This window comes from Amphiura filiformis, chromosome 9, assembly GCF_039555335.1.
Source record: "Amphiura filiformis chromosome 9, Afil_fr2py, whole genome shotgun sequence".
NCBI classification, from domain to species: domain Eukaryota; kingdom Metazoa; phylum Echinodermata; class Ophiuroidea; order Amphilepidida; family Amphiuridae; genus Amphiura; species Amphiura filiformis.
The window spans coordinates 11,295,520-11,317,778 of NC_092636.1; the positions used below are offsets into that span (position 1 = coordinate 11,295,520).

General features: G+C 37.8%; 1 protein-coding gene across 1 annotated transcript in view; it reads left to right on the forward strand.

Moving 5' to 3' along the window:
- Window positions 1–22,259, forward strand: part of LOC140159974 (zonadhesin-like) — a 48,413-nt gene that overhangs the window by 1,312 nt on the left and 24,842 nt on the right. Inside the window, exons 3-15 of the mRNA XM_072183241.1 lie at window positions 111–288; window positions 2,438–2,548; window positions 3,919–4,139; window positions 5,056–5,175; window positions 5,823–5,999; window positions 6,565–6,775; window positions 8,406–8,582; window positions 9,216–9,451; window positions 10,304–10,478; window positions 13,426–13,539; window positions 14,502–14,707; window positions 16,257–16,376; window positions 19,091–19,246. Coding sequence (XP_072039342.1) covers window positions 111–288; window positions 2,438–2,548; window positions 3,919–4,139; window positions 5,056–5,175; window positions 5,823–5,999; window positions 6,565–6,775; window positions 8,406–8,582; window positions 9,216–9,451; window positions 10,304–10,478; window positions 13,426–13,539; window positions 14,502–14,707; window positions 16,257–16,376; window positions 19,091–19,246 — 2,202 coding nt within the window. The remainder of the gene's footprint in view (window positions 1–110; window positions 289–2,437; window positions 2,549–3,918; window positions 4,140–5,055; window positions 5,176–5,822; window positions 6,000–6,564; window positions 6,776–8,405; window positions 8,583–9,215; window positions 9,452–10,303; window positions 10,479–13,425; window positions 13,540–14,501; window positions 14,708–16,256; window positions 16,377–19,090; window positions 19,247–22,259) is intronic.

Genomic DNA, 22,259 nt, shown 5'->3' on the forward strand with positions numbered 1-22,259 from the left:
TGAAGGTTAAAAATGGCAAAGATTCTGTTTAGTGTTGCCAGTGTGAATTTCAAACTCTGTAAAACATTGTTATTCATCAAAAGAAATGTGTGTGACTCTCCTTAATACAGCTTGGGGAATATTGGATCACACCTGACTGCAAGCAGAAGTGCTCCTGTAGTAAACATGGGAAGATATTCTGTGTGGACTACAAATGTCATCCAGAGGCCGAATGTGGAATCTTTAATGGACGGAGGGATTGCTACTGTCCGTTCCCAAATATTGGGGATGGTAAGGACGTGTGTGTAGGTGAGTGTTATGAGGAGGGGTGGGGTGGTCTTATTGTTAATGCCATGTGATGCCAATGGGATTGGAACAACCTTATGGAGACTCTTTTTTGCCTGTGGAGACACAAAACAATGCTCCATAAGGAAAATGTACCACATTGTGTGGTCTGTGTGTGGTCTTATTGCTAATGCCATGTGATGCCAATGGGATTGGAACAACCTTATGGAGACTCTTTTTTGCCTGTGGAGACACAAAACAATGCTCCATAAGGAAAATGTACCACATTGTGTGGTCTGTGTGTGGTCTTATTACTAATGCCATGTAGAGCCAATGGGTTCTGGAACAACCTTATGGAGATTTCTTTCCTTGTGGAGGCACAAAACAATGCTGCATAAGGGAAAAATTAACACAGGGCATTAAAAATTAATTGCTCTAAATTGATTGCAACAAGTACGTACAGGTCTCCAGGGGTCTATCCTGTGGAGTTTGTGGTGTGTGGACCCATTGGGTATGGACTGTGGAGCCAATTACAGGTTCTGGTACAAGGGAAAAAAATGTGTTGGGGTGTGTGCGTTTGTAATTACCTGCAAACGTGGACCTACATTAGGATACACACATCACAAACGTGGACACATTAGCAACCGTGGAAGTCCATGGTTGCTGGATATAACCAGCATAACGCAAATAACTTACAAAATGCATTTCAAATTGGTCCATGTTTATGGGGTTCAGGACGGTTCACGGATAGGAAGTTGTCGAGTGTGTGTGGGGTAGGTCCACGGCACGGTTGTTTGATGTATATAGAATTGGCTTCATTATTAACTAAATGCAAACAATAGATGGCGCTATTTATCCTAAATCAAATTCCTTTATTTGCAAGGGGTAGGTGATTAATACTGCCATTAAAACAGCTGGAATAGGTGAAACAAGCAATAAGAAAATTTTATAAACATATTTTATCAAACAATAAAAGGAAGTATTTGTATTAAAAGCTTGAAAGAGTAATTTGCAGTTACTAAATAGCGCCACCAATTTTTTCATTAACAGATACAGTTTATATCCGAAAAAGCTTTAAAAATGCTATAAAAGTGAATAATTTTGTAAAGGAGGGGAAATTAAAGTTGAGAATGACTCAAAAGCATCTGTATACATTAGTATGATATCACAATTAACTGTTTAAGCCAAAAATTTGGTTGTACATGATGTTTTATTTAAAAAACTAATAAATGATCCCATCAAACAACTGTGACGGTGTGTCGATTGAAATCGGGCGTAGGTGTCCTCGGTTAGATCATATGCAGAATGCAGTCCTCGTTTGCAGGTTACAAAGAGGGATATGTGTGTAACAGAGTGTGTGGTGTTTGGAGTGTATATGGGGATTGGACTGATACTGTCCATTCCCATATATTGGAGATGATAAGGTGTGTGTAGGTAAATGTTATGAGGGGGTATGATATCAAGGTTTTATATGATGAAGGGGTGTGTAGGTAAGTGGTATGAGGGGTGTGATATCAAGGTTGTATATGAGAGAGAGAGCGTTGTGTGTGGGGGTAGTGGTGGTGATACTTAGGTCTGTGCAAGAGAACGGTATATTAGGTTGCATCAAAGAGTGATGCATTTGAAGGTATGATGTGAGCTGTTTACTGCATATATTCGTCCCATAAGTGACATTGCCATCAGTCATGGAATTGAATATCATATTTATGCGGATGACACAACAACTTTACATCTCGTTTAATCCCTGCATTCCTGGTGATATGGAGCGTGCCCTGTCCACATTGTTCCTCCTCGTACATTGTGATCGTCTTCTGACAGTAACCGGCTTGCTATTCCAAGATGCAGCCACAGAATCACTGGTGAAAACAGATTTCACATTGCAGCTGCCACTGCATGGAATACACTACCTGTGGACATATAAAATCTGCTGCGACCACATCCGTGTTCAAGTCTATGCTAAAGACTCATTTGTTTTCTTGAACTGTTCTCTTGTTATTTGACTTTTTGTGTATATTTTTTGTAAGCGCCGTGGTATCTTGGTGAATGGCACCATAAATGCCTGTAAATGTAAATGTTGTGTGATGTGGGGTTGTGTATTAGGGGAAATGTGGGTGATGCAAGAATGAGTCCTTGAATCAAAATTTCTTCAACCATTTTGTTCCTTCTTTTGCAGTGGATCCATGTCTTCGTAGGCCATGCAAGAATGGTAAATGCCATAGTAGTAAAAACGGGCAGTACTGGTGTGAGTGTCTCAGGGGATGGACTGGAAGACACTGTGACATACGTAAGTATACCATAAATAAGATAATACACTTAAAGGAGTATTTCGTGATCCTAGCATCCTCTTTTTATGACATTTTTCAGTACATATCCACGAAAAAGCATATTCCCAAAATTTCAGTTGATTCCGATATTATGCTTATGCAGTTATGCATGATTATGTATTACACTGCTCCATAGACAATGCGTTGTAATTTCGTTCTGGTGCACCAGAACGAAATTCAAATTTCACGATATCTTTGCAAAACGAATTAATCTGCAAGAAATATTTTGTACATAAACATTATGAGGCCAGAGGTTTCCAGTGATATAAAAATCTCAACTTTTTTTTTTGAGAAAAGTGGGGGGATGAGGCTGTGGATCACGAAATGGCCCTTTAAGTGAAAGTAACAACATCGCAGTAAAGAAGGAAGCTTTTTATGTAAGGGTTGCAGACGATGGAGTGGAAAACACTGTGACATACATACATACATATACCATAAATAAGATGACACTTACAATGAATGACTATCCATCAGTTCACGCTGAAGTAACAACACTGTAGTGAAGATGGAAGTATACCAGAAATAAGATGACGCTTACAATGAATGACTATCCATCAGTTCAGGCTGAAGTAACAACACTGTAGTGAAGATGGAAGTATACCAGAAATAAGATGACGCTTTTTATTTCTTTCTCTCTTTTTTCTGTGTTATAAAAAAGGGGGTGGTCAATACTGACCTTATTGGCCTTTTAATCATTCCCTCCATAATCGTTTTGTTTAATCTGTCATTGTAGTAATGTATTTAATAAGTTGTAGTAAAGATGAAAAGTACTGAATAGAGTTAGAGTGTTTCAGAGAAGGGACTGCAAACGTTTCTGCAGCTTGTTGCGGCATGGGCCCAGCAAACTTACATTTTAGTCAGTGCTCCTCTTCTTTTTCATTCTGCATGATGTGGTTTTGGTTCAAACATTAAACAAAATATTTCAAAAATGTTTTAAAACATTTTTTGTGTTTGCTGGGCAGCCAACCAAGATCCAAAACCCCCCAAACTTGAACCAAGTATAAACTTTTCATTAGGTTTCACTGCCTGAACAGAATTGATCATGTCTCACCTCCTTTTTCAACAAACCAACTCTTGTAGTAAGGATCAACATTAAACCACAAATTGCCTCAGGCAAATCTCACTTCCTGGGAACTAAACAAGGTCATTTTTATGTAACTCATTGACCCATGCATGTCATATACTGCCTCTAGCTATAATGACAGCCTGGTGATCTGGTCGACTCATTGATAGATACCATCCTCAGGATGGAATTTAATTTTTGATCAATTCTCTTCAGGTAGTAAAACCTAAATGTGGTATTTTTGCATGCATTCTCTTTCCAATCTAGGATTGGCTTACTGCTCCACACATGGTGCACTTCATTACAGGACATTTGATGGCACTGAATTTGACTTCCAAGGAACGTGTTCTTACATCTTCGCATCGGACTGTGAGGCCGATTCCAGGACTTCAGACAATGCCCTTGATGTTGCCATCATCAATGAAAGGGTCAATGATGACTCGCTTAATGCCAGAATTGGGCAAATCTGTATAACTATAGGAAGAATTGTAAGTGTAAAAAGAGGAGCAGATTAATTGATTGATTGCTTGATTGATTGATTGATTGATTGATTGATTGCCTGATATGTGTGTTTCTAGTGGGAACTATTCTTCAATAAACTGAGCTCAAAAAGAAACTTATAATTTTTCACAAGGTCATATCTTGAAATCCTGTCCATCAAATTGAACCAAAATTACACACAGATTAACTCTACTCTTAACACATGTCAGTAACCATGCAGTTATCCAACTGACACAACAGCAGAATGCACTGACATGGGGCAGCTTCCTGGACCACATTCACAGCCCAGCCCTGTTTCATGAAAAAAGTGTATGAAAAGCAGAAAGCAGCACCGTTTTATCATCTGTGCAAGGATCTTGTGTGCATTCTCACAGATTTTTTGTCCTGGGTGCCAAATGTTGGGTCGTGAAAGTGAAGGAAGTCCCAGAAGCTGTCCCATGACAGTGCATTTTGCTGTTGTGTCAGTTGGACAACTGCTTGGTTACTGACATGTGTTTTGAGTAGAGTATTAAGGTAATCCTGTGTGTAATTTTGGTTCATTTTGATTGACAGTATTTTAAGATATGACCTTGTGATTCACAAGTTGTAAAAAATTATAAGTTTCTTTTTGAGCTCAGTTTATATACAGGCTGTATCAAAATTATTGGCACCCATCAAGTTGGATGTTTATTGAAAAGTTTGCCTTTTCCAAATGCATCATTAGATACATTAATTGTGTGGGAGATTAAGGTCATGCCTTCTATTGGGAGGAATATTTAGCTTTTCCAAACCCTCCGCCCACTCCCACTGTAAAAATAAATATATTCAAACTTGAGACCACATCCAGATGATACCATTGTTACATAACTTTTCTCATAATATAATAATATGCCGTAATGTGAATCATTGATTTTCTTTTAACAGAAAATCACATTGTTTGGTGATGGTCGGTGTGATAGAATCAACGATGAGGATGTGATACTACCGGTGTTCTTAGAAGACGAGGGCATCTCAATCACTCGCAGTGGAGACAGAATTAGTGTGGTAAGTATACTGTTAATACTACTTCACCCTCCCTTTATCAAAGGTCTTGGTAATTATGTTGTTTACATCATGACATTATTAGAGCTTGTCACTCGTCCGATTCGAAACACAAAAAACATTTGCACTTTTCTTTCCATTAACGTTATATCGTGAAATACCACATAGCGGAGGAGTTAGTTTTTTATTTAAGGAAAATATTCTTGGCGATGACCCCATGTTGACAATGGCTAAATATGCTGCATTAGTTCTGGAAAGGGTCCGGCGACGGTCTGCCATTTTTTTTCCTTCAGATTTAGAGGTCATTTAATAGACTTGCTTACCAGTCGTTTTCATTATCCTAACTACAGTTTGCACATTGAAAAGTGAACTTGACGTGCGTGATGCTAAAAATTCTTGCCGTACCATTTTTGATTCATTTTTCAGCCGGGACGGTTACGTTTGCAGCCACGCATCGGTATAGGGATAACCAGTTCTTGTGTATATTAGAATTCTGCGGTATGGCTGTATATCTGTTCCTGTCTGTTCTCTATCTTCTCCCATAGAAATGCTATGCAAATTGGTATTTAAAGTCAAACCAAATTGCATTTGAAAATTGCGAGTGAGTCTCATTGGATCAATAATTATTATTGTCTCCTTTTTTCTCAAAGATTGTAAGTAAAGAAGACAGTAGAGATGATGGGTTCTCTGTCGTATGGGATGGAAAGTCCGACTTGGATGTAGCCGTACCACAGTCTTATGCAAAAGACAGACCTATGTGTGGATTGTGTGGATTCTACAATGGCATTAAAGATGATGACTTCCTTACTGCTCCTGATGGGGCACAGGTAATTTAACTCCATGAGGACTACCTGCCGATTGGCCAAAAAGAAGTTTTCATTATCAATTGGACCAATCAGCAACATTGTTAGAATAATTTCACCACGCAAAAAAATTGGGGTGAATTATTTGCAAAGTTCCATTCTGATTGGTGATTAAAGTGAATATATCATGTGATTGACCAATCAGAGACAATGTTAGATCGGCAGGTAGTGCTCAGGGGGTTAAGGTCCAAAAAAACTATGTTTCAAAGCTGCCATGTGCATTTGTTTTTGGTGAGCAATTTGTCTTTAAAAAATTACTAATTTCAATTTATTTTTGGTGTTTTTGGTAGCAAGATGGCAGATCCATGCAGAGGGCCAATACTATTTAGGCCTTAGATTCCCAAGTATAGATCTCCCCTGAGAGAAAAATCATTGGACCAGGATTTGAACCTGAGACCCCTCCCCTGGCTATCTTGAGTAGCCCTCATTCTAACTGAGCTTTCAAGGAAGCAATTAGCATCAAAACCTAATCGCATACTATATTATAGGCCAGATATTACAAATCATATGCCTGTTTTTCTCTCTCCAGGTTGAAAATGCAGTAGAATTTGCTAATAGCTGGAAGATAGCTGAGACTCCAGACTGTACCCTCCAGACTCCTGCTGAGCAAAGCCCAGCCACACCTGGTGACACTACTGGTCGTGAGCAAACCCCAGCCGCGGATACTAGTGCTGAGCGAACCGCAGACGATTGCACAGATATAAAAAAATACAACTGTCTTGTTCTCTTGGATGAAAATGGTAATTCACAACAACTTAACGCACTACCATTACCATACCAAATCCTAATTCTATAGTAAGAATTCCAATTGAATGAACGCAGCTGTACTCGATCCAACCGAGATTGCATATTTCAAACTACAACATGCATACACAACCTTGAATACAATGCTAACCAATCACGAGTGCATTGGCATGGTGGTGCCTTACTCACATACGGTCGCACATGCTAGCGTACATCATGCAGTATATGCAAAAATTGTCACGCTATTGAAAGCTGTGTTCATTCAATTGGCATTCCCACTATAACTGTTACCTAACCCCAACTCATGGGGGGGGGGGCACTCACATGTAAATGTGGTATGGGTATGTGTGACTGTCTCTGGCAGTTCCTTAAGACCCACATTTGGACCATGTTCCAATTCTATAGCCTCAAACTCTGACAATTGTAGCTCGAATTAGCTCAAATTGGAAAAATTATGAATTTTTTAGTTTAGATCCACAGCCTACTATTTTAATTGTGAAGGGTTACTCATTCTTTCATTTCTCTTGACAATTTTTCATTTGCTCGCCCTATTCCTTTTAAAGGAATTTTTATATTCAATATTTTGGATTTTGTCACAACTACAGCACCTAAATAAAGCCTTGACTTTTACAGGGTATGTTATAGTTACATTGCAATTATTTAGAAATCAGAAACCTATTTTTGAATTTTAAGTGCTACCTTCATAATGTCAGGTTTGCTGGTGATCAATGCTGGTGAGCCTTCACTGATAAGAGTGGCTCATTGAGCAATCGGAAGACTTCTGTTTTGTTGACATATAGAAGGTTTCAAGTAAAATTCAGATGGGTGCATTGAGGGGTGCATTGAGGTGTGCAGTGACCATGTTCAAAAGTGAATTTGGCTGGTACTCTGACTAGTATCTTGTTCTTATTGACTGCCCCTTGTATGTTACTGAAATATTTAACAGGATAATTAAGTAGATAATCAAAGCATTTGAATTTGTATGCATTTAATGTCTTTTAAGTTAATGTGTGAAAGAGGGGCCCCATAGCTTGTGGACCTTGTGCCTGTTGGGGTTTGTCTTTTTATTTGCATCACACAGCATATTATTTTGTGCAAGAAAGGTAATAAATTCAACTCAACTCAACCTAACTTAAAGAGGAAACTCCACTTGAGCAGCTCTTCTAGGGTGAACCAAACCTGCCTGGTTATCAAATTAATCAGTAATAAGGTTATCCCTGAATTAGACGTGTGCTAATTGATATTATAATGTCATTGCACTAATTAGCACCTGTCAAATTCAGAGAAAACAAGGCAAGTTTGGTTCACCCCAGAAGAGCTACTCTGACAGGGCTTGAATTCTGCTTAAACACACAAAATAAAATCCACTTTCAATTTATATCTCTGAAGTCTGCATGTGCAACATGAGAGTTTCTATATGTATGGCTAATTTTATAAACAGGCAGGTTTGGTTCACCCCAGAAGAGCTGCTCTGGCAGGGCTTGAATCCCCCTTAAACACACAAAATAAAATCCACTTTCAATTTATATTTCTATATGTATGGCTAATTTGATAACCAGGCAGGTTTGGTTCACCCCAGAAGAGTCACATACCTTCATTTGTATATGTATGGTTATACCCTTGCAGGTCCATTTAGTCAATGCCATGGTGTCATTGCACCTGCCCGCTTCTATGCTACCTGCGTCGCGGACTTTTGCTCCACTGGGGATGAGCAACTGCTGTGTGCAAACATGGGTAGATATGCTGATATATGCCAAGAACATGGTATCGCTGTCGGGTATTGGAGGTCACCAGCATTTTGTCGTAAGTATTGGGTAAAGATATATTAACATTTTAAGATAAGGTGATGGAAAAAGAAAACCCTGTTCTACTATAACAGAGGGACACCTGCAGTCTGGGTAGTCTTATTGAAAGCAGCCATGGCACACACAGAACATATAACAGAATTTATGTTGCACACACAAATTTTAATTGCAAGGATTGCATTGAGAAACAGAAATTTGTCAGACTCATTTGCTCATTTCTGATAAAGAACCGGCAAGAATGTTGCATTCACCTTGCTTGTGTCTTTGAACAGAGGGTGATGGAAGACCAAAGTTCCAAGGAACCTGTGAAATTTTAATTTCCTATTCTTAATATCCACTTACATATCAGTAATTCATTTTCAAATACGCAATTTTAAATTGGACTATTCAAGTTGAATTCCGTACCCCCTATGGAAGATATGACCTTAGTCTCCCACACAGGGGGTGTAGATTTCAAATGGAATCACTCATTTAAGAAACCTAATTCACATCAGATCTGTTGATGAACTTTAAATAGCTAACCTAATTCACACTCCCTGTGTGGATGATTAAGGTCATGTCTTCCACAGGGGGTGTATGTTTTTCAACTAGAATAACCTAATTTGTCTTCTTTGTAATGATTATTTTCTAGCATGGAGAAAATGTCCTTACGGCCAGTGGTATAATCCATGTGTCACAGCATGTCCACTCACATGCATGGACCTACTGAGGAATGAAGGCTATAAGGATGTCCACGATATCCTCCCTCATTGCAAGAGGCATTCATACGGAGCAGGATGCGAGTGTCATCATGGTTATGTGTTAAGTGGTAATCGTTGTGTCAAACCGGAGGATTGTGGGTGCTGGTTTGAAGGCAGATATTATGAGGCGAGTATTTTGAAACAACGGTATTCTGTCGGTCGGGGTTGTTGAATTGGACATTCTCACTCACTATAACTGGAGACTTTTCATGGGATGTCTATGGAGTGGTCCTGAATTTTCCAATTTTAAAATGTTTTGGACTTGATAGTGTTAACTTTTCATTAAGTACATTTGTAGGACATTAATGTTGATGATATATCATAGAAACAACTCCAAACAATAAGTAATTTAGCTGTAAAGAGAAATTTTGTTGACTTGGTCATTCACTCCAAAGGTAATCTTTCACTCCAGGGAGTAACTTAGAACAGCCATATCTGGCCAATCATCAGGAGCCAGAATTCCAATCTGTGATGTGTCCCCGACCGATAGAATAGAATCAATTTCATCATTGAACCAAAGATCATGAATGAATTTTACTGGGTTTTCTTTTCAAATAAACAAAATGAATGTGGTACAAATGCTCCATAATCCAAGTGTTTTTTTTTTTTAATTTACACTTTGTTTTCATTTTTGTATACAATAATGACATTTGGTGATTATTCTTATATATATCAGGGGTGAGATTCTTCAGAATTTTTCCTGGTTTCAGGATTTTTTGTGGCCAAAATTTACGCAAATGTATTGATTTCAACTCATTTTTGGGTATTTTAGCCCAATTTCATACTGTTATTCAGGATTTTCTACAAATTTCAGGATATAATTTGCCAGATTTGAATCACACGTCTGATATATTTCGGAACAAAATAATTCAAATGTGTAACACACACCCATAATTTTTAAGCCTTGGGAATTCATCTGCATCTCAAAAAATAAACAACTTTTTCAATATTTAGTGTTTTGTTTTCCCTACGCTCACAGATTGGTGCCGAGATAGTAACAGACAGTTGCGACAGGCGATGCGTATGCAAACGACACAACAAGGTTATATGCAAACCAGTCGTATGTGAAGAGCCGGCAGTGTGTGTCGTCATCAACGGCATGCAGGATTGTGTCTGTCCGGATGGAATGTCCGGAGAACCTCCTAATTGTGATGGTTGGTAGTTATAGTACAGTCAAGTTTGAATTTAAACTGGTGCAGACCAGAGAGATAGATGGGGAGAGAGCCTTTATTCGGCCATAATGTGCCAGGCAAATCTCTGTAATGCTTTGCAAGCTGGCAGTAGACTTCAACACAAAAAGCAGGACTTTGTCCTTAACACACACTGTCAATCATACATGCCATCTATTTCTTTTCAATCCAATTTTATCACAAGCGTTAAGCATACAAGTACAAGACGCATTAGACATACATCAATGCACCAAGTGAGAGTTTAACTTTCACGCCCACACAAAGTACTGCAAATTTCACACAGATAGTTGTGTAGGGGAAGGTGGGGCATAACGGACCCCCGGGGCAAAACGGACCCATAGGGAAACATAGGCCTTGGCAATACTGTCGTCTATGCAAATTATATTGAGGAACACAAGTATAGCCACGCAGATTTACAACAAAAATTTGATCTGAAACAATCTACTGACATCCGAGCAAGATTGAGTCAAAAAATTACAACCTGTCTGACGTAAGATATGTAGATGTTTAATGTGCGGAAATTTTATTTACTTCATTAATGTCGGAGTTCCCAAATAATTGTGTATATTGTAAACACTAAGGTACTAGCTTTGAGCTGTAGGCCTATGTACTGCATGGCCTATATGCTACAATGTATTATGCATGCAACCTATTCCTAAAAAATCGGGTATGGGGGCATAACGGAATAGGGTTCCGTTTTGCCCCGGGCGTTTTGCCCCACAGATGGGTTCCGTTTTGCCCCTATTGGACATAATACGTCTTCACTCAAGGAAATGTAGGCGTTATCTAGGGGCTTACTCGAGCATGGTAAACACTTCGCTGAAACATAGGCATTTTAAACTAGGCCTACAGATAGAATTAATGATTAAAAGTTAACTTACTCCACAGAGATGGGTAGGCCTACTTAATATTTCTTTCTAATCAAATATTGGTCATACATATTATAGTCCTACTAGGTCTATAAGAAGTTAACCGCTCACTCCACAGAGATGGTAGGCTCACTTTATTGTAACTGAATATAGGCCTACATATAACTAGGCCTAGGGCCTACCGATGGAACTGCTGATATAAATTTACACCCAGGGTGCCGTTTTGCCCCATAGGGGGGTGACGTGTTGCCCCGATAGTGGGGCAAAACGGATTTATTTTTTTGAAAATATTTCTTCATTTTTATAAAAAATTGCAAGATTCAAGTTATATTGGTTAAGGTGGCTGTGTACTCTCAGACATGCATGTAGTAAAAGTGCAATAACTTTGTAATTATTCGCATAAGACATATAAAAGTATACATTTTTATAAAGGCAAGACATCAATAAATCTTAATATAAATACAGATTTGGGGTAAAAACAACAATTATGAAGAAAATCACAAAAAGTGAGTTTTTGGCAATATTTGTTAGGTACATCATAACAAAAAACACTCTTTCCAAAATATTTAATTTTGTTTTTAGCTCAATCTTGAGGCTCCATTCCAAAAACGTTTTTTTTTATTTTTTTGATATTGGCCTTAGTTTTTGAGATATTGACCATATAAGGCATCAAATTGAACTTTTAAAATTCACAAACGCCTATTTGCACAAAATGATGCCTAAAATCGGAAATAGACCAAAATATAAAAAAATGAGAAAAACTTTTCTTGAGTCGATCATGCTTTTTACGATGATCATATTTGCTTACCTATAGATGCTGTATTTATTGAGTTATCGTAGTACCTAAATCGTCATTTTACCGAGAAAATGAACATTGAAATAATGGCCGTTAAAGTTTAAAGTGGTCACATTTTGCCCTTTCATCGAATCTCACAGGAGAATGCGGCAGTTTTCGTTTTTCTACCTTATATTATGTGAACATCAGGTAAATCTACAGCCCGTTGAGAAGTTTGAGCGAAATCCATTCATAACTTGATATTCAAATCGAGGAAAAGAACTTGAAAAAACCCACATTTTATCAGCTAAAACGGAGCCATTTGACCACTTGAAATTAGTGTTTCAAAAGGATGCGCCACGCATGCAGATAAGCGTCGCGTATGCGTAGCGTATCTGTGCGTTAACAAATTGCGCGATCACGCGAGCGCGATGCGTTGTTGCTGCACGTGTCACCCTGCTGATACAACAAAGATTTTCTCTCTTTTAAAATTGCAAACACGAATGAAATAGTGATATAAAATCCATAAAATAGCGCAGTTGGAGTTTATAAATCTGGATTTTCTTTCCTTGTATTTATAAAAACATAACAAAGTAACAAATATCAAAAAAGCTCAATTTTGCGAAAGAAACAACGTCTTGAGTACACAGCCGCGTTAATGGTATATTAAAGGTAAATACAATCTTCAACTGAACATATAATTTTTACAGTCATATTACTTATGGTGACGTCACAGAGCATCCTCGAAGTTAAGTGTTCCGTTATGCCCCACCTTCCCCTATGTATAGAATGGTATTGTGTAGAATGATAATAGCACGTGCTCGGAGGATTAAAACCATAACAAGTTCTGGGCAACCAATCACTAGGCAGATCCATTTAAAGATGCATTACATCATGGCCAATTTTAGTAGGCCAGAAATTGAACAATCTTTCCTTAGACACCCGTGTTAAGCATGTTAACCACAATCCAAAATTAAGTAGTCCACTTGGTGAGCTAACAAACTGAGGGAGTACGGTGACTGAAAAGATGATATGTGAAAATCTATCAATGGAACACAAATAAATGCAAATTTGAGTCTTATGCTAAATATAATAGCCAAAATACATGCACAATTTGGGATACAAAGAAGTGTGCTCAGCCACCGTCTAGACACTTTGTGTGCACAATGGTAATGGTTTCTAAGTCCTGAGCCCCACTTCCCATCGGTAACTTATATATCATCCTGGACAATTGTCAAACTTGTGTAATTCCTAATTCTTCCCACAGATGACCCATGTGACCCCAACCCATGTCTGAATGGAGGCTTATGTACACCTACAGGACCAGGAACCTATGAGTGCTGTTGTCCCATATGGCAAGGGGGACTAAACTGTGAACAAGGTGAGTGTGTATGCATTTGTAAAACGTGTAGAACACATCTTGGGCAGGAAAACCTCTATGTGTCATTGGCCCCTGAACATGCTTAAAGCAAAACCTTGTATGTAACTGGTTGGCAGTTTTGTTTTAAACATGTTCAGGGACCACAGACACAACAACGATATTGAAAGGTTCAATGCATGAGAAAGCTGTGTGTTTTGGTGAACAGACTATAACCACAGATGTTCCTGAACAGTGTTACTAGATCAAAAATAGCACAAAAACATATGGGTGAATCGAATCAAGAAAATGTCTGCAATTTGATAGTGAAATCTCTCAAGTTTATGTCCATTGCCAGATGTACCTTTTGCATGCCCATGGGCCTGGCAATATGAGTGGCTACCCTGAAAAATGTTGCTATATTGAAGCAAAAATGATCATACATGTATGTGATGCGATCAAGCAAAATCAGTCGGAACTCGGCAATAATAAATTTTCAGTTTCCTATAGGATAGTAAAAAGCATTTTCAAAGCTGGATCTTGCAGAAAAGCCCATTGAAATTGAACAACTAGTTCCAAAGGTATGAGCAATTGAAGAGTTTCCAAAATAAGAGGAAACAAAAGGAAATATTTCCTTTGTTTGGCTATATCTCAAAATCAATATTTCCAAGTTCCGACTGATTTTGCTTGATCGCATCACATATATGGTTGAAGCTGAAACACAAAATTTGTGAGAAGTGCTATTAGTGCTGAAATGGTCAAATATGGGGTCAATTTGGTCGAAATCACACACACACACACGTCAATTTTGGTCCCACTTTAGATTGTGGCCCCTGGGTCCGGGACCCTGTGGTATGTGTATATCCATGTTCTTCTGTGTTTACACATATGTTTGTGGGGATAGGTGCATGTGTTGAGATCAGTGTGACATGAGAGACAGGAAGAACTTATTTATAACACATTTCTGTACATTTTCTACACAACAGATTTTTCATATGGCAGTGCATTCGGCGACGTCCATTACCTGACCATGGATGCGGTGAACTATAACTTCCAGGGAGGCTGCAGCTACATCCTTCTTGAAGATGATAACTCTCCTCCTCAATTCACCATCATACAGACCAATATGAAGTACACTCATAATCCCAGTGCGTCTATCACCATCAAGATTACCATTCGGATATTTGGCCTGGTATGCTACTGCTTGAATACTTGTTTATTGTTGTCCTTATGAGATGGATGAGTTTTAATATTGCTTAACCCCATGAGAACTACCTGCTGATAGGCCAAAAAGAAGTTTCCATTATCAATTGGACCAATCAGCAACATTGTTAGAATAATTTCACCACACAAAAAAAATGGGGTGAATTATTTGCAAAGCTCCATTCTGATTGGTGATGAAAGTGAAGATATCATGTAATTGACCAATCAGAGGCAATGTTAAATTGGCAGGTAGTGCTCAGGGAGGAGCATTTAGTGATTTTAACATCCTCTTTGTAGGGCATGGTTCAATAGCTATCCACAAAAAAAGCTTATTTCCAAAATTTCAGTTGATTCAGACATTCAATTTGTGAGTTACGCATATTTGCACGTATTGCATTGCCCCATAATTATTTCTATTTGTCGATGGATAGAAAATACAAATTGGACAACAATGTCTTTGTCAAACATGACAGAACCTGCAAGGAAGTTTTTACACACAAGCATTAGGCCAAAAAAAAAAATTGTTGTGTTGCCCTCAACCGTCCTACCCTAAATCCTGAAAAATCAGGGTCGCAATTTTTTTTTTTTTTTTTTTTGAATGATGATTTTTACAGATTTGTTCAAAAACTCAATGTTTTTCACTTAAAATTAATATTTTATTGTAAGACTAGTCTTTAATTGTTGTCTAACAGGTATCCAGAAGTCAACATTGACAAATGTCCCCTAATTGAACAAGCATTATTTAATATTTGAGGGGATTTTTAAAACTGAAGGTTTAAAAAAAAAAAGAAAGAAAAAAAAAAAAAAATCTGACCGTCCTACCCAAATTTTCCATTTTTCCAATTTAGGGCAACACAACAATTTTTTTTTTTTTGCCTTATGACTCTCAAGTTTAATTTTGATGGTATGAAAAACTCAACTTTTTAAAGTAAGTTGAGGATGAGGCTGTGGATCTTGAAGTGCCCATTTAACAAATTTTCAGTTGCTTACCTGTGTATGGAACAAAACGAAATGCAAGACCTATTTTGAATGACAATTACAAGCAACAACAACCATAGACCCGCTGTCTTTATCTGTTTTTCAATATCATTTAAAACCAATGCACTTCTGCAGCCCTTTTGAAACAGGGAGGAATCCTAAGAGTCCTCTGGTGGGGTGGGGGGGGGGGGTGGCATGAGAGTGAATGAGGGGGTACCGAGTATGGTTGATGATATTTGTCATGTTGTCAAGTTTTCAGTTTTACTGGGGTTGGTTTTATGCCCCCTATACCCCTATCACACTGCACCTCTGACCCTGTGCTAAATTACAGTCTTATGATGAGGGGTACTGGGATGTATTTAGAGGGTTTCTGTGGGGGGTGTTTAACTTTGATGGTGGGGGCATGGATGTGCTCCCTGTTTCTATGATGTTAACCTATGAGCAGACATCCAAAAACTCTGTTTGTGCAATATTATTTTATTGTTCAGTATGTATCATTATTTTTTCAAGATTTGTTTTAGACATACTTTTGATGTATCGTAATAATTATTGTCTTACAGGAAATTTGCCTCCTTCCAAACTGCAGACTTCGAGTGAATGGTGTCAATCAATATGCTCCATATTTATTTAATGACGGAGCTGGCAACACACTTCATGTCTACTTTGATGGAGAGAACATAGTAAGTATTGTTGACATCCCACAATATATTTTTTTATTTTATTTAATCATCTTTATTAACCAAAAGAAGAAAACATATAACCCCAAGATCAACTGAGATCCATACAGATCTCAGGCAAGGGTAAACACAATTACAAACAGCAAATACACATGAGGAAATACATCATGGCGGGAAGAAAAAGTTATATGACTTCTTGGACATTCCACATTTGCTCATGTTTCAAGTTGAAGATTGAATAAGATGACATGAGAACAGACTTGGTAATTTGGTCTTTGAATTTTTGGGGGTGTTAAGTTGTTTTGACAAACGAGTCAGCCTATTTTTGTTGTCAGTGTCGATCAAGCCTCTAGAGCCAACTTCGATGGCAATAAACAATAAATATATCATACCCGGCGTCGGAAACGAGGGAGGTGTACCGATCATATTTGATAGAATTTGCTTTACCTATGTTAGTCTCAAACAGCACCGACAGTTAAAAGAGAACCACTCGTTTGTCTGTAGGCCAAAACAATGTCTGGTTTTGGGCTGTGGCAATTATTTGGGGTGTGGAGTGGTATTGTACCGCCACCAATGGTATTGTTTTCAATGTTGGCATAGACTTGTATAACATTATTATGTCTCCATAATTATCTGTCAAGCATATTTTGACAATTATTGAGTATGCGTAGTAAGGTACCCTTACCCTTACAGAGAGGACAAGTGTCAAAAAGTCTTTTGCCCCAGCGTTTTAAATTTGTAAAGGAAAGTAGGGTATATCTATGGAGAAGTTAATAGCAAATTTTAACACACCTTTGGGTAAAGAATATATCAAAGATTTCCAGGTTAAATCAGTTTCACATTTTTCCAACAGCTTAGGGATATCCCCCTGGCTCAACAACAGATTTCCAATAGTTATCAGTTTCATTCTCAAGATTTTTTAAAACCTGTTAGGTTTGATTTTACCCCATATGGTACTTTCAGGGAATGGATATTTTCGCATTCTTTAGTGATGGAAATTTTACGAACCCAGGAAGATTAACTTTGGAGCTTAAGGTCCAGAGTTAGGTTTGTTATTTGATCAGCTTTGCATCTTGATCTACTGTATGAGGCACAATGAGCTTGAAAATATACATCCGAAATGTGTTGGATGTCAAGACCTCATGACATGTGCAACTAGGCTGTATTAGCGATACAATATCCTATACTTAGGATATTTTCATGATATTTCAATGGGTGAATGAAGAAACATCTTGCACAGTGTCCGCAAAATGCTCTTTGAGTCAATCATACTTTACTTCAGCACAGAGGACTGCAATAGGATGATGTGTGTGTGAAGATGAGGCATTCATTTCATCATTTATTATCGTACATGTGGCATTGACATAATGCCATAGGCCTACTATGGAGCCATCTCCAGTGACCTTCACATCCACAGTTTGATTCCCTTCCCCAAGTATCCCCTTCTCAACAAGATGTTTGATTTCATGTGTGAGCGACTCGTTCATGTCTCTTTAGACCCCTGGTTTTGAGGACTTAGTCTTTGACAATGTTATATCACATTCCCTATTTGTCATCTGTTTCTTGATCTGGGTCAAATTAGGCAAGTTACTAATTATTCCACGTATCATCAAATACCAAATGGCGTCCTTCACTAATATGGACAAATTGATCTTTTGTAGCAGTTCATCCTCCGTGCAATCAGACGCATATATTCAACAAGTGAAATATTGGAAATTTGCTGTGTTTTTTATGTCTTTAATTTGTAACTGCCTATAACCTGCACATGCCATGCATCTAAAAATTGCAGTCTGGCTTGGCACTCTGCCTTTATACTTTGTCGCAGATATTATTGCATGTCTTTTTGAGTACTCAAGTTTGTTACGCCAGGCTGAACGTTGTGCACTGTCTGCTTATTTCTGAGCAGCATGGACAATCGCTGCGCTCCTTCCTGCCTTATTACTTCCTTCCTTCCTTAAAAGTGCTGCCTCAGGTGGCTGAGGAAAATGCACTGATTCCGCAGGATACTCAGCACAGATTCATTCCGCAGGATACTCAGCACAGACTCCACCCACACTTGAGCAGGGCCCCAGGAGAGCTTGGCAATGGTTATTAAGATTCATTCAGAACTTAGCTTCATCACATAATATCATTATAGCCATATTATATACTATGGTACCTCATTTCAAATCAATTATCAAAGATAAGGAATAAAATTGATAAAGAAACAAAAATTATAACAAAATTGAAGAGAACTTATCTGAAATCTTGATTTTTAGGGTGTTTTTTGTTTGTTTTTTGTTTGTTTTGTTTTTCTTTCTGCTTTTGTGTCTTCTTTTAGCATTAAAAATGCAAATTTTCCAGATGTTGCGTGCATTTGTCCCAATACAGTTATTTTAGTAGCAGGTTTTGTGGGGACAATTTGAAAAGCCCCGCCCTGGTACACCCCTGGTGGAGAGGAGCAATCAAGTTTAAGTGATATGCTCATCAAGAAAACAACAAGCATGGCTGTGCCAAGACTCAAACCCACATTCTTTTGATTATGAGTCTTTGCTCTGCCGCTAGACCACACATGCCCATGTTTGCAAAAATATAGGACAATGAAAAGCATGGCTGTGCCAAGACTCAAACCCACATTCTTTTGATTATGACTCTTTGCTCTGCCTTTCTTTCCAGTTTTGTAAGAAATATATTTTGATGAATTTGACTAACATATGTGATTATTATATTATTCCTAGGGTGTCTGGACCAGTGCTGGTCTCATTGTCCTATGGGATGGAAACACTGGAGTTTGTGTGTATATTTCCAATATGCATATGAATCAAGTTCATGGTTTATTGGGGAACTTTGATGGTGATGTAAACAATGAACGAGAGACACCAGGAGGGGCACAGGTAAGTGATACAGCAATACAGAACACTCTCAAGTTCGTGAACATTCTGTGTATGGTTTATGGTGATGTTGTGTTTTATTGTCTACTCCCTATCCAGAAAAATACAGCACTAATTTTTGGGATAAAAAAATATTATCCTGTTTTGTCAAATGAAACATAGCTAAATCCTAATCCTTTAGTTAGTCCTAACTGGCAATAAAAGAAAAATTTTAATATTTGGCAAATTTTTGGAATTAAGGGCCAAAAACATGCATTTTTAGGGTGTTTTTCGTATGCTGTGACAATCAAGCCTAAAGCCTTGTACTAAGACTAATTTCAGTTTATGCATTCTAGTTTTTGGAAAAGACATGTTTCATTTTTATAACCAATTATTTAAATAGTAATACAAAAAAGTGGGATTTAGAGCAAAATTGCAGCATTGTTTGTTTGTTTATTTCTTCTTTATACTGGGTCCATATTCAGGGGAAAATTTAATTCCCCTGTTCTTCCATATGGCACATCTACTCTAGATTTTGAATGCTTAGACTTGTTACAAGTCTTTGATTTTTAATGATTCGATTGTCAGAAAACATGCCAAAATGCATGTTTTTGGCTCTTTTTCAAAAAATTGGCCAAATATTAAAATTTTACTTTTATTGCCAGTTAGGACTAACTAAAGGATTAGGATTTAGCTATGTTTTATTTTGCAGAACTTCATCATATTTTTTTAATCCCAAAAAATTATAGTGCTGTATTTATCTGGAATGGGGAGTAGTGGGAGACCTACAGTTTTTAGCAGAGAAAAACTGCAGTTGTTTACATTTTGAGAGCATGCAGAGCGTAAACACGGAAGTGGGGTTCTGATTGGCTGAATCAATCATGCATCTGACAATCATCATGGCAGCATGGCAACAGACCGATAATCTGATTGGCCGATTATGCTTCAAAACGTTGGTCGCCGCATATTGGTGCCCTTGAAGGAAACACAAAGCTCAGCGTATGTCGCTCATTAACAGAGTGCTCGCGTCACTGCCGTGCTTCTCTGAAACCGAGTGTAGTGATCACTATGGTGTGGGCCCGGTGTGAGTGTGTCAGGTGTGCTAACAGCTTATGAACAAGTTATCTTGAGAACTGTAAGGGCTATGATGACAAAATTTGGTGGTGGTGGGGTTAGCATAGCCAGAAGTTCTTGACCTGATTGATATGAATGATTCCAAATAACCTTGTGAACAGATTAGTGTTTACATTTTGAGAGCATGCAGCAATTTTGTAGCAATTTATCCAGGGCTAAAGGTTCTGAATCTAATTTAACCCTGTATTCAGCCAAATAACCTTGTGAACAGATCATCTAAAGATCTGTATGGATCAAAACTTGATGCACGCTTGTTTGATGGCATGTAAAACTGAGTCATTTTTAAGAAAGGTTGAACAATGGTGGCGCTATTTATCTAAAATCTTGTTTGGATCTTTACAAGGGGTAGATCACTTGTAAAATGGTTTTAGAACATCAGCAAACAGACTAACAAATGACAAGGGAATTTTCAAAAAACTTCTTATCATGAAATGTAAGGTATAACTCATATTATTTGGCTAATTTAAATTTAAAATATATTGTAAATAGCACTGTCAATTTATACACAAATGTACAATTTATACAATTAAAATTACCATAAAAAAGCAGAAAAAGGTGAATAATTTGATATAAAAACAAAAATCTATGTTAAAACTTGCTACAAAATATATGTGTATAAACAGTTTCTTAGTGTAATAGCTGTTGGTATTATTCAGGTCTAGAATTAAACATTATAATGTTGTTTTGTTAGAAAACTTAATAAATGATCACATCAAACAACCGTGGATGGGGGCAGCAGGGCCAGAGGCTTTTGACCTGATAAGATATTCAGGAAAGTTATGCTAATTAACTAGCTAATTTGTTAAATTTTTGCGCATTGAGCAAAATAACCTTGCGAACGGATTATCTGGAGATCCGTATTGGGTTCAGTGACAAAACTTGGTAGGGGATATCTGGGCCAGAGGTTATCAACCTTCACTAGGGTGAAGTAAGACGGGTATGGATTGTGGTTGGGGAGGGGTGGTTTAAGGGTAGTGGTGGGGATAGTGATGGGTGGAGTAAGGGGTGATTTCTCATTGTCATATTGCTCTGGCAACTTTGGTTTATGATGGGGCCTGGTGATATCGTTATGAATACGGCAGACGGCCGAATCCGGATTCGGCTTTTGGTAAATTCATTTTACACATGCATTACATTTGAATTCGAGAACAAGGGATCAATGCTATATCTCTAGAGGGCAGCATATCGATTTTTTAACGGTTGCCGTCGGTGACCGTACTGTGATGCACCGTCAACTAACCTTGTATGCCGCCCTCTTTTGATTATTTATTATGCTATTATCATCTGGTCTCCGTTAAAAAAATGATATGCTGCCCTCTATCATGTACAGCATTGATCCCTTGTTCTCTAATTCAAATGTAATGCATTCGTAAAATAAATTTACCAAAAGACGAATCCGGATTCGGCAGTCTGCCGTATTCATAACGATATAACCAATGAACAAGACACACAATTTTCTCAATTTTTTCCCAACTTTGCACTCACTTTAGCCAAAATTTGGGGGTGAAATCGGAAAAACTAGAATTAACTCAAAAACTAGAAAATTTGTTTCAATTTTGGATTTGGTATATCTATGGGTCCAAATTTCTTGAAAAATTAATATGTGACATGATCAAGGGGAATGACTCACATGTCGGCACTTTTCAATTAGAAGTTTTTTACATCATATTCTGGCAATTTATGAATGCTACATTTTGATGCAAACCCCATCAAAATCGAACATTTGGTTACCAAGTTATGAGCAATTTATCAATGGCTGAAAACAATATAAAACAAAAGAATTTGAACACTGTTTTTGCCAATTTTTAAAAAACAATATTAGCGACATCCGACTCATTCCTCATGTCACATAATTATATTGATGGGTCCACTTTCAAATTCTCAGCTGCACACTCCTACCCAT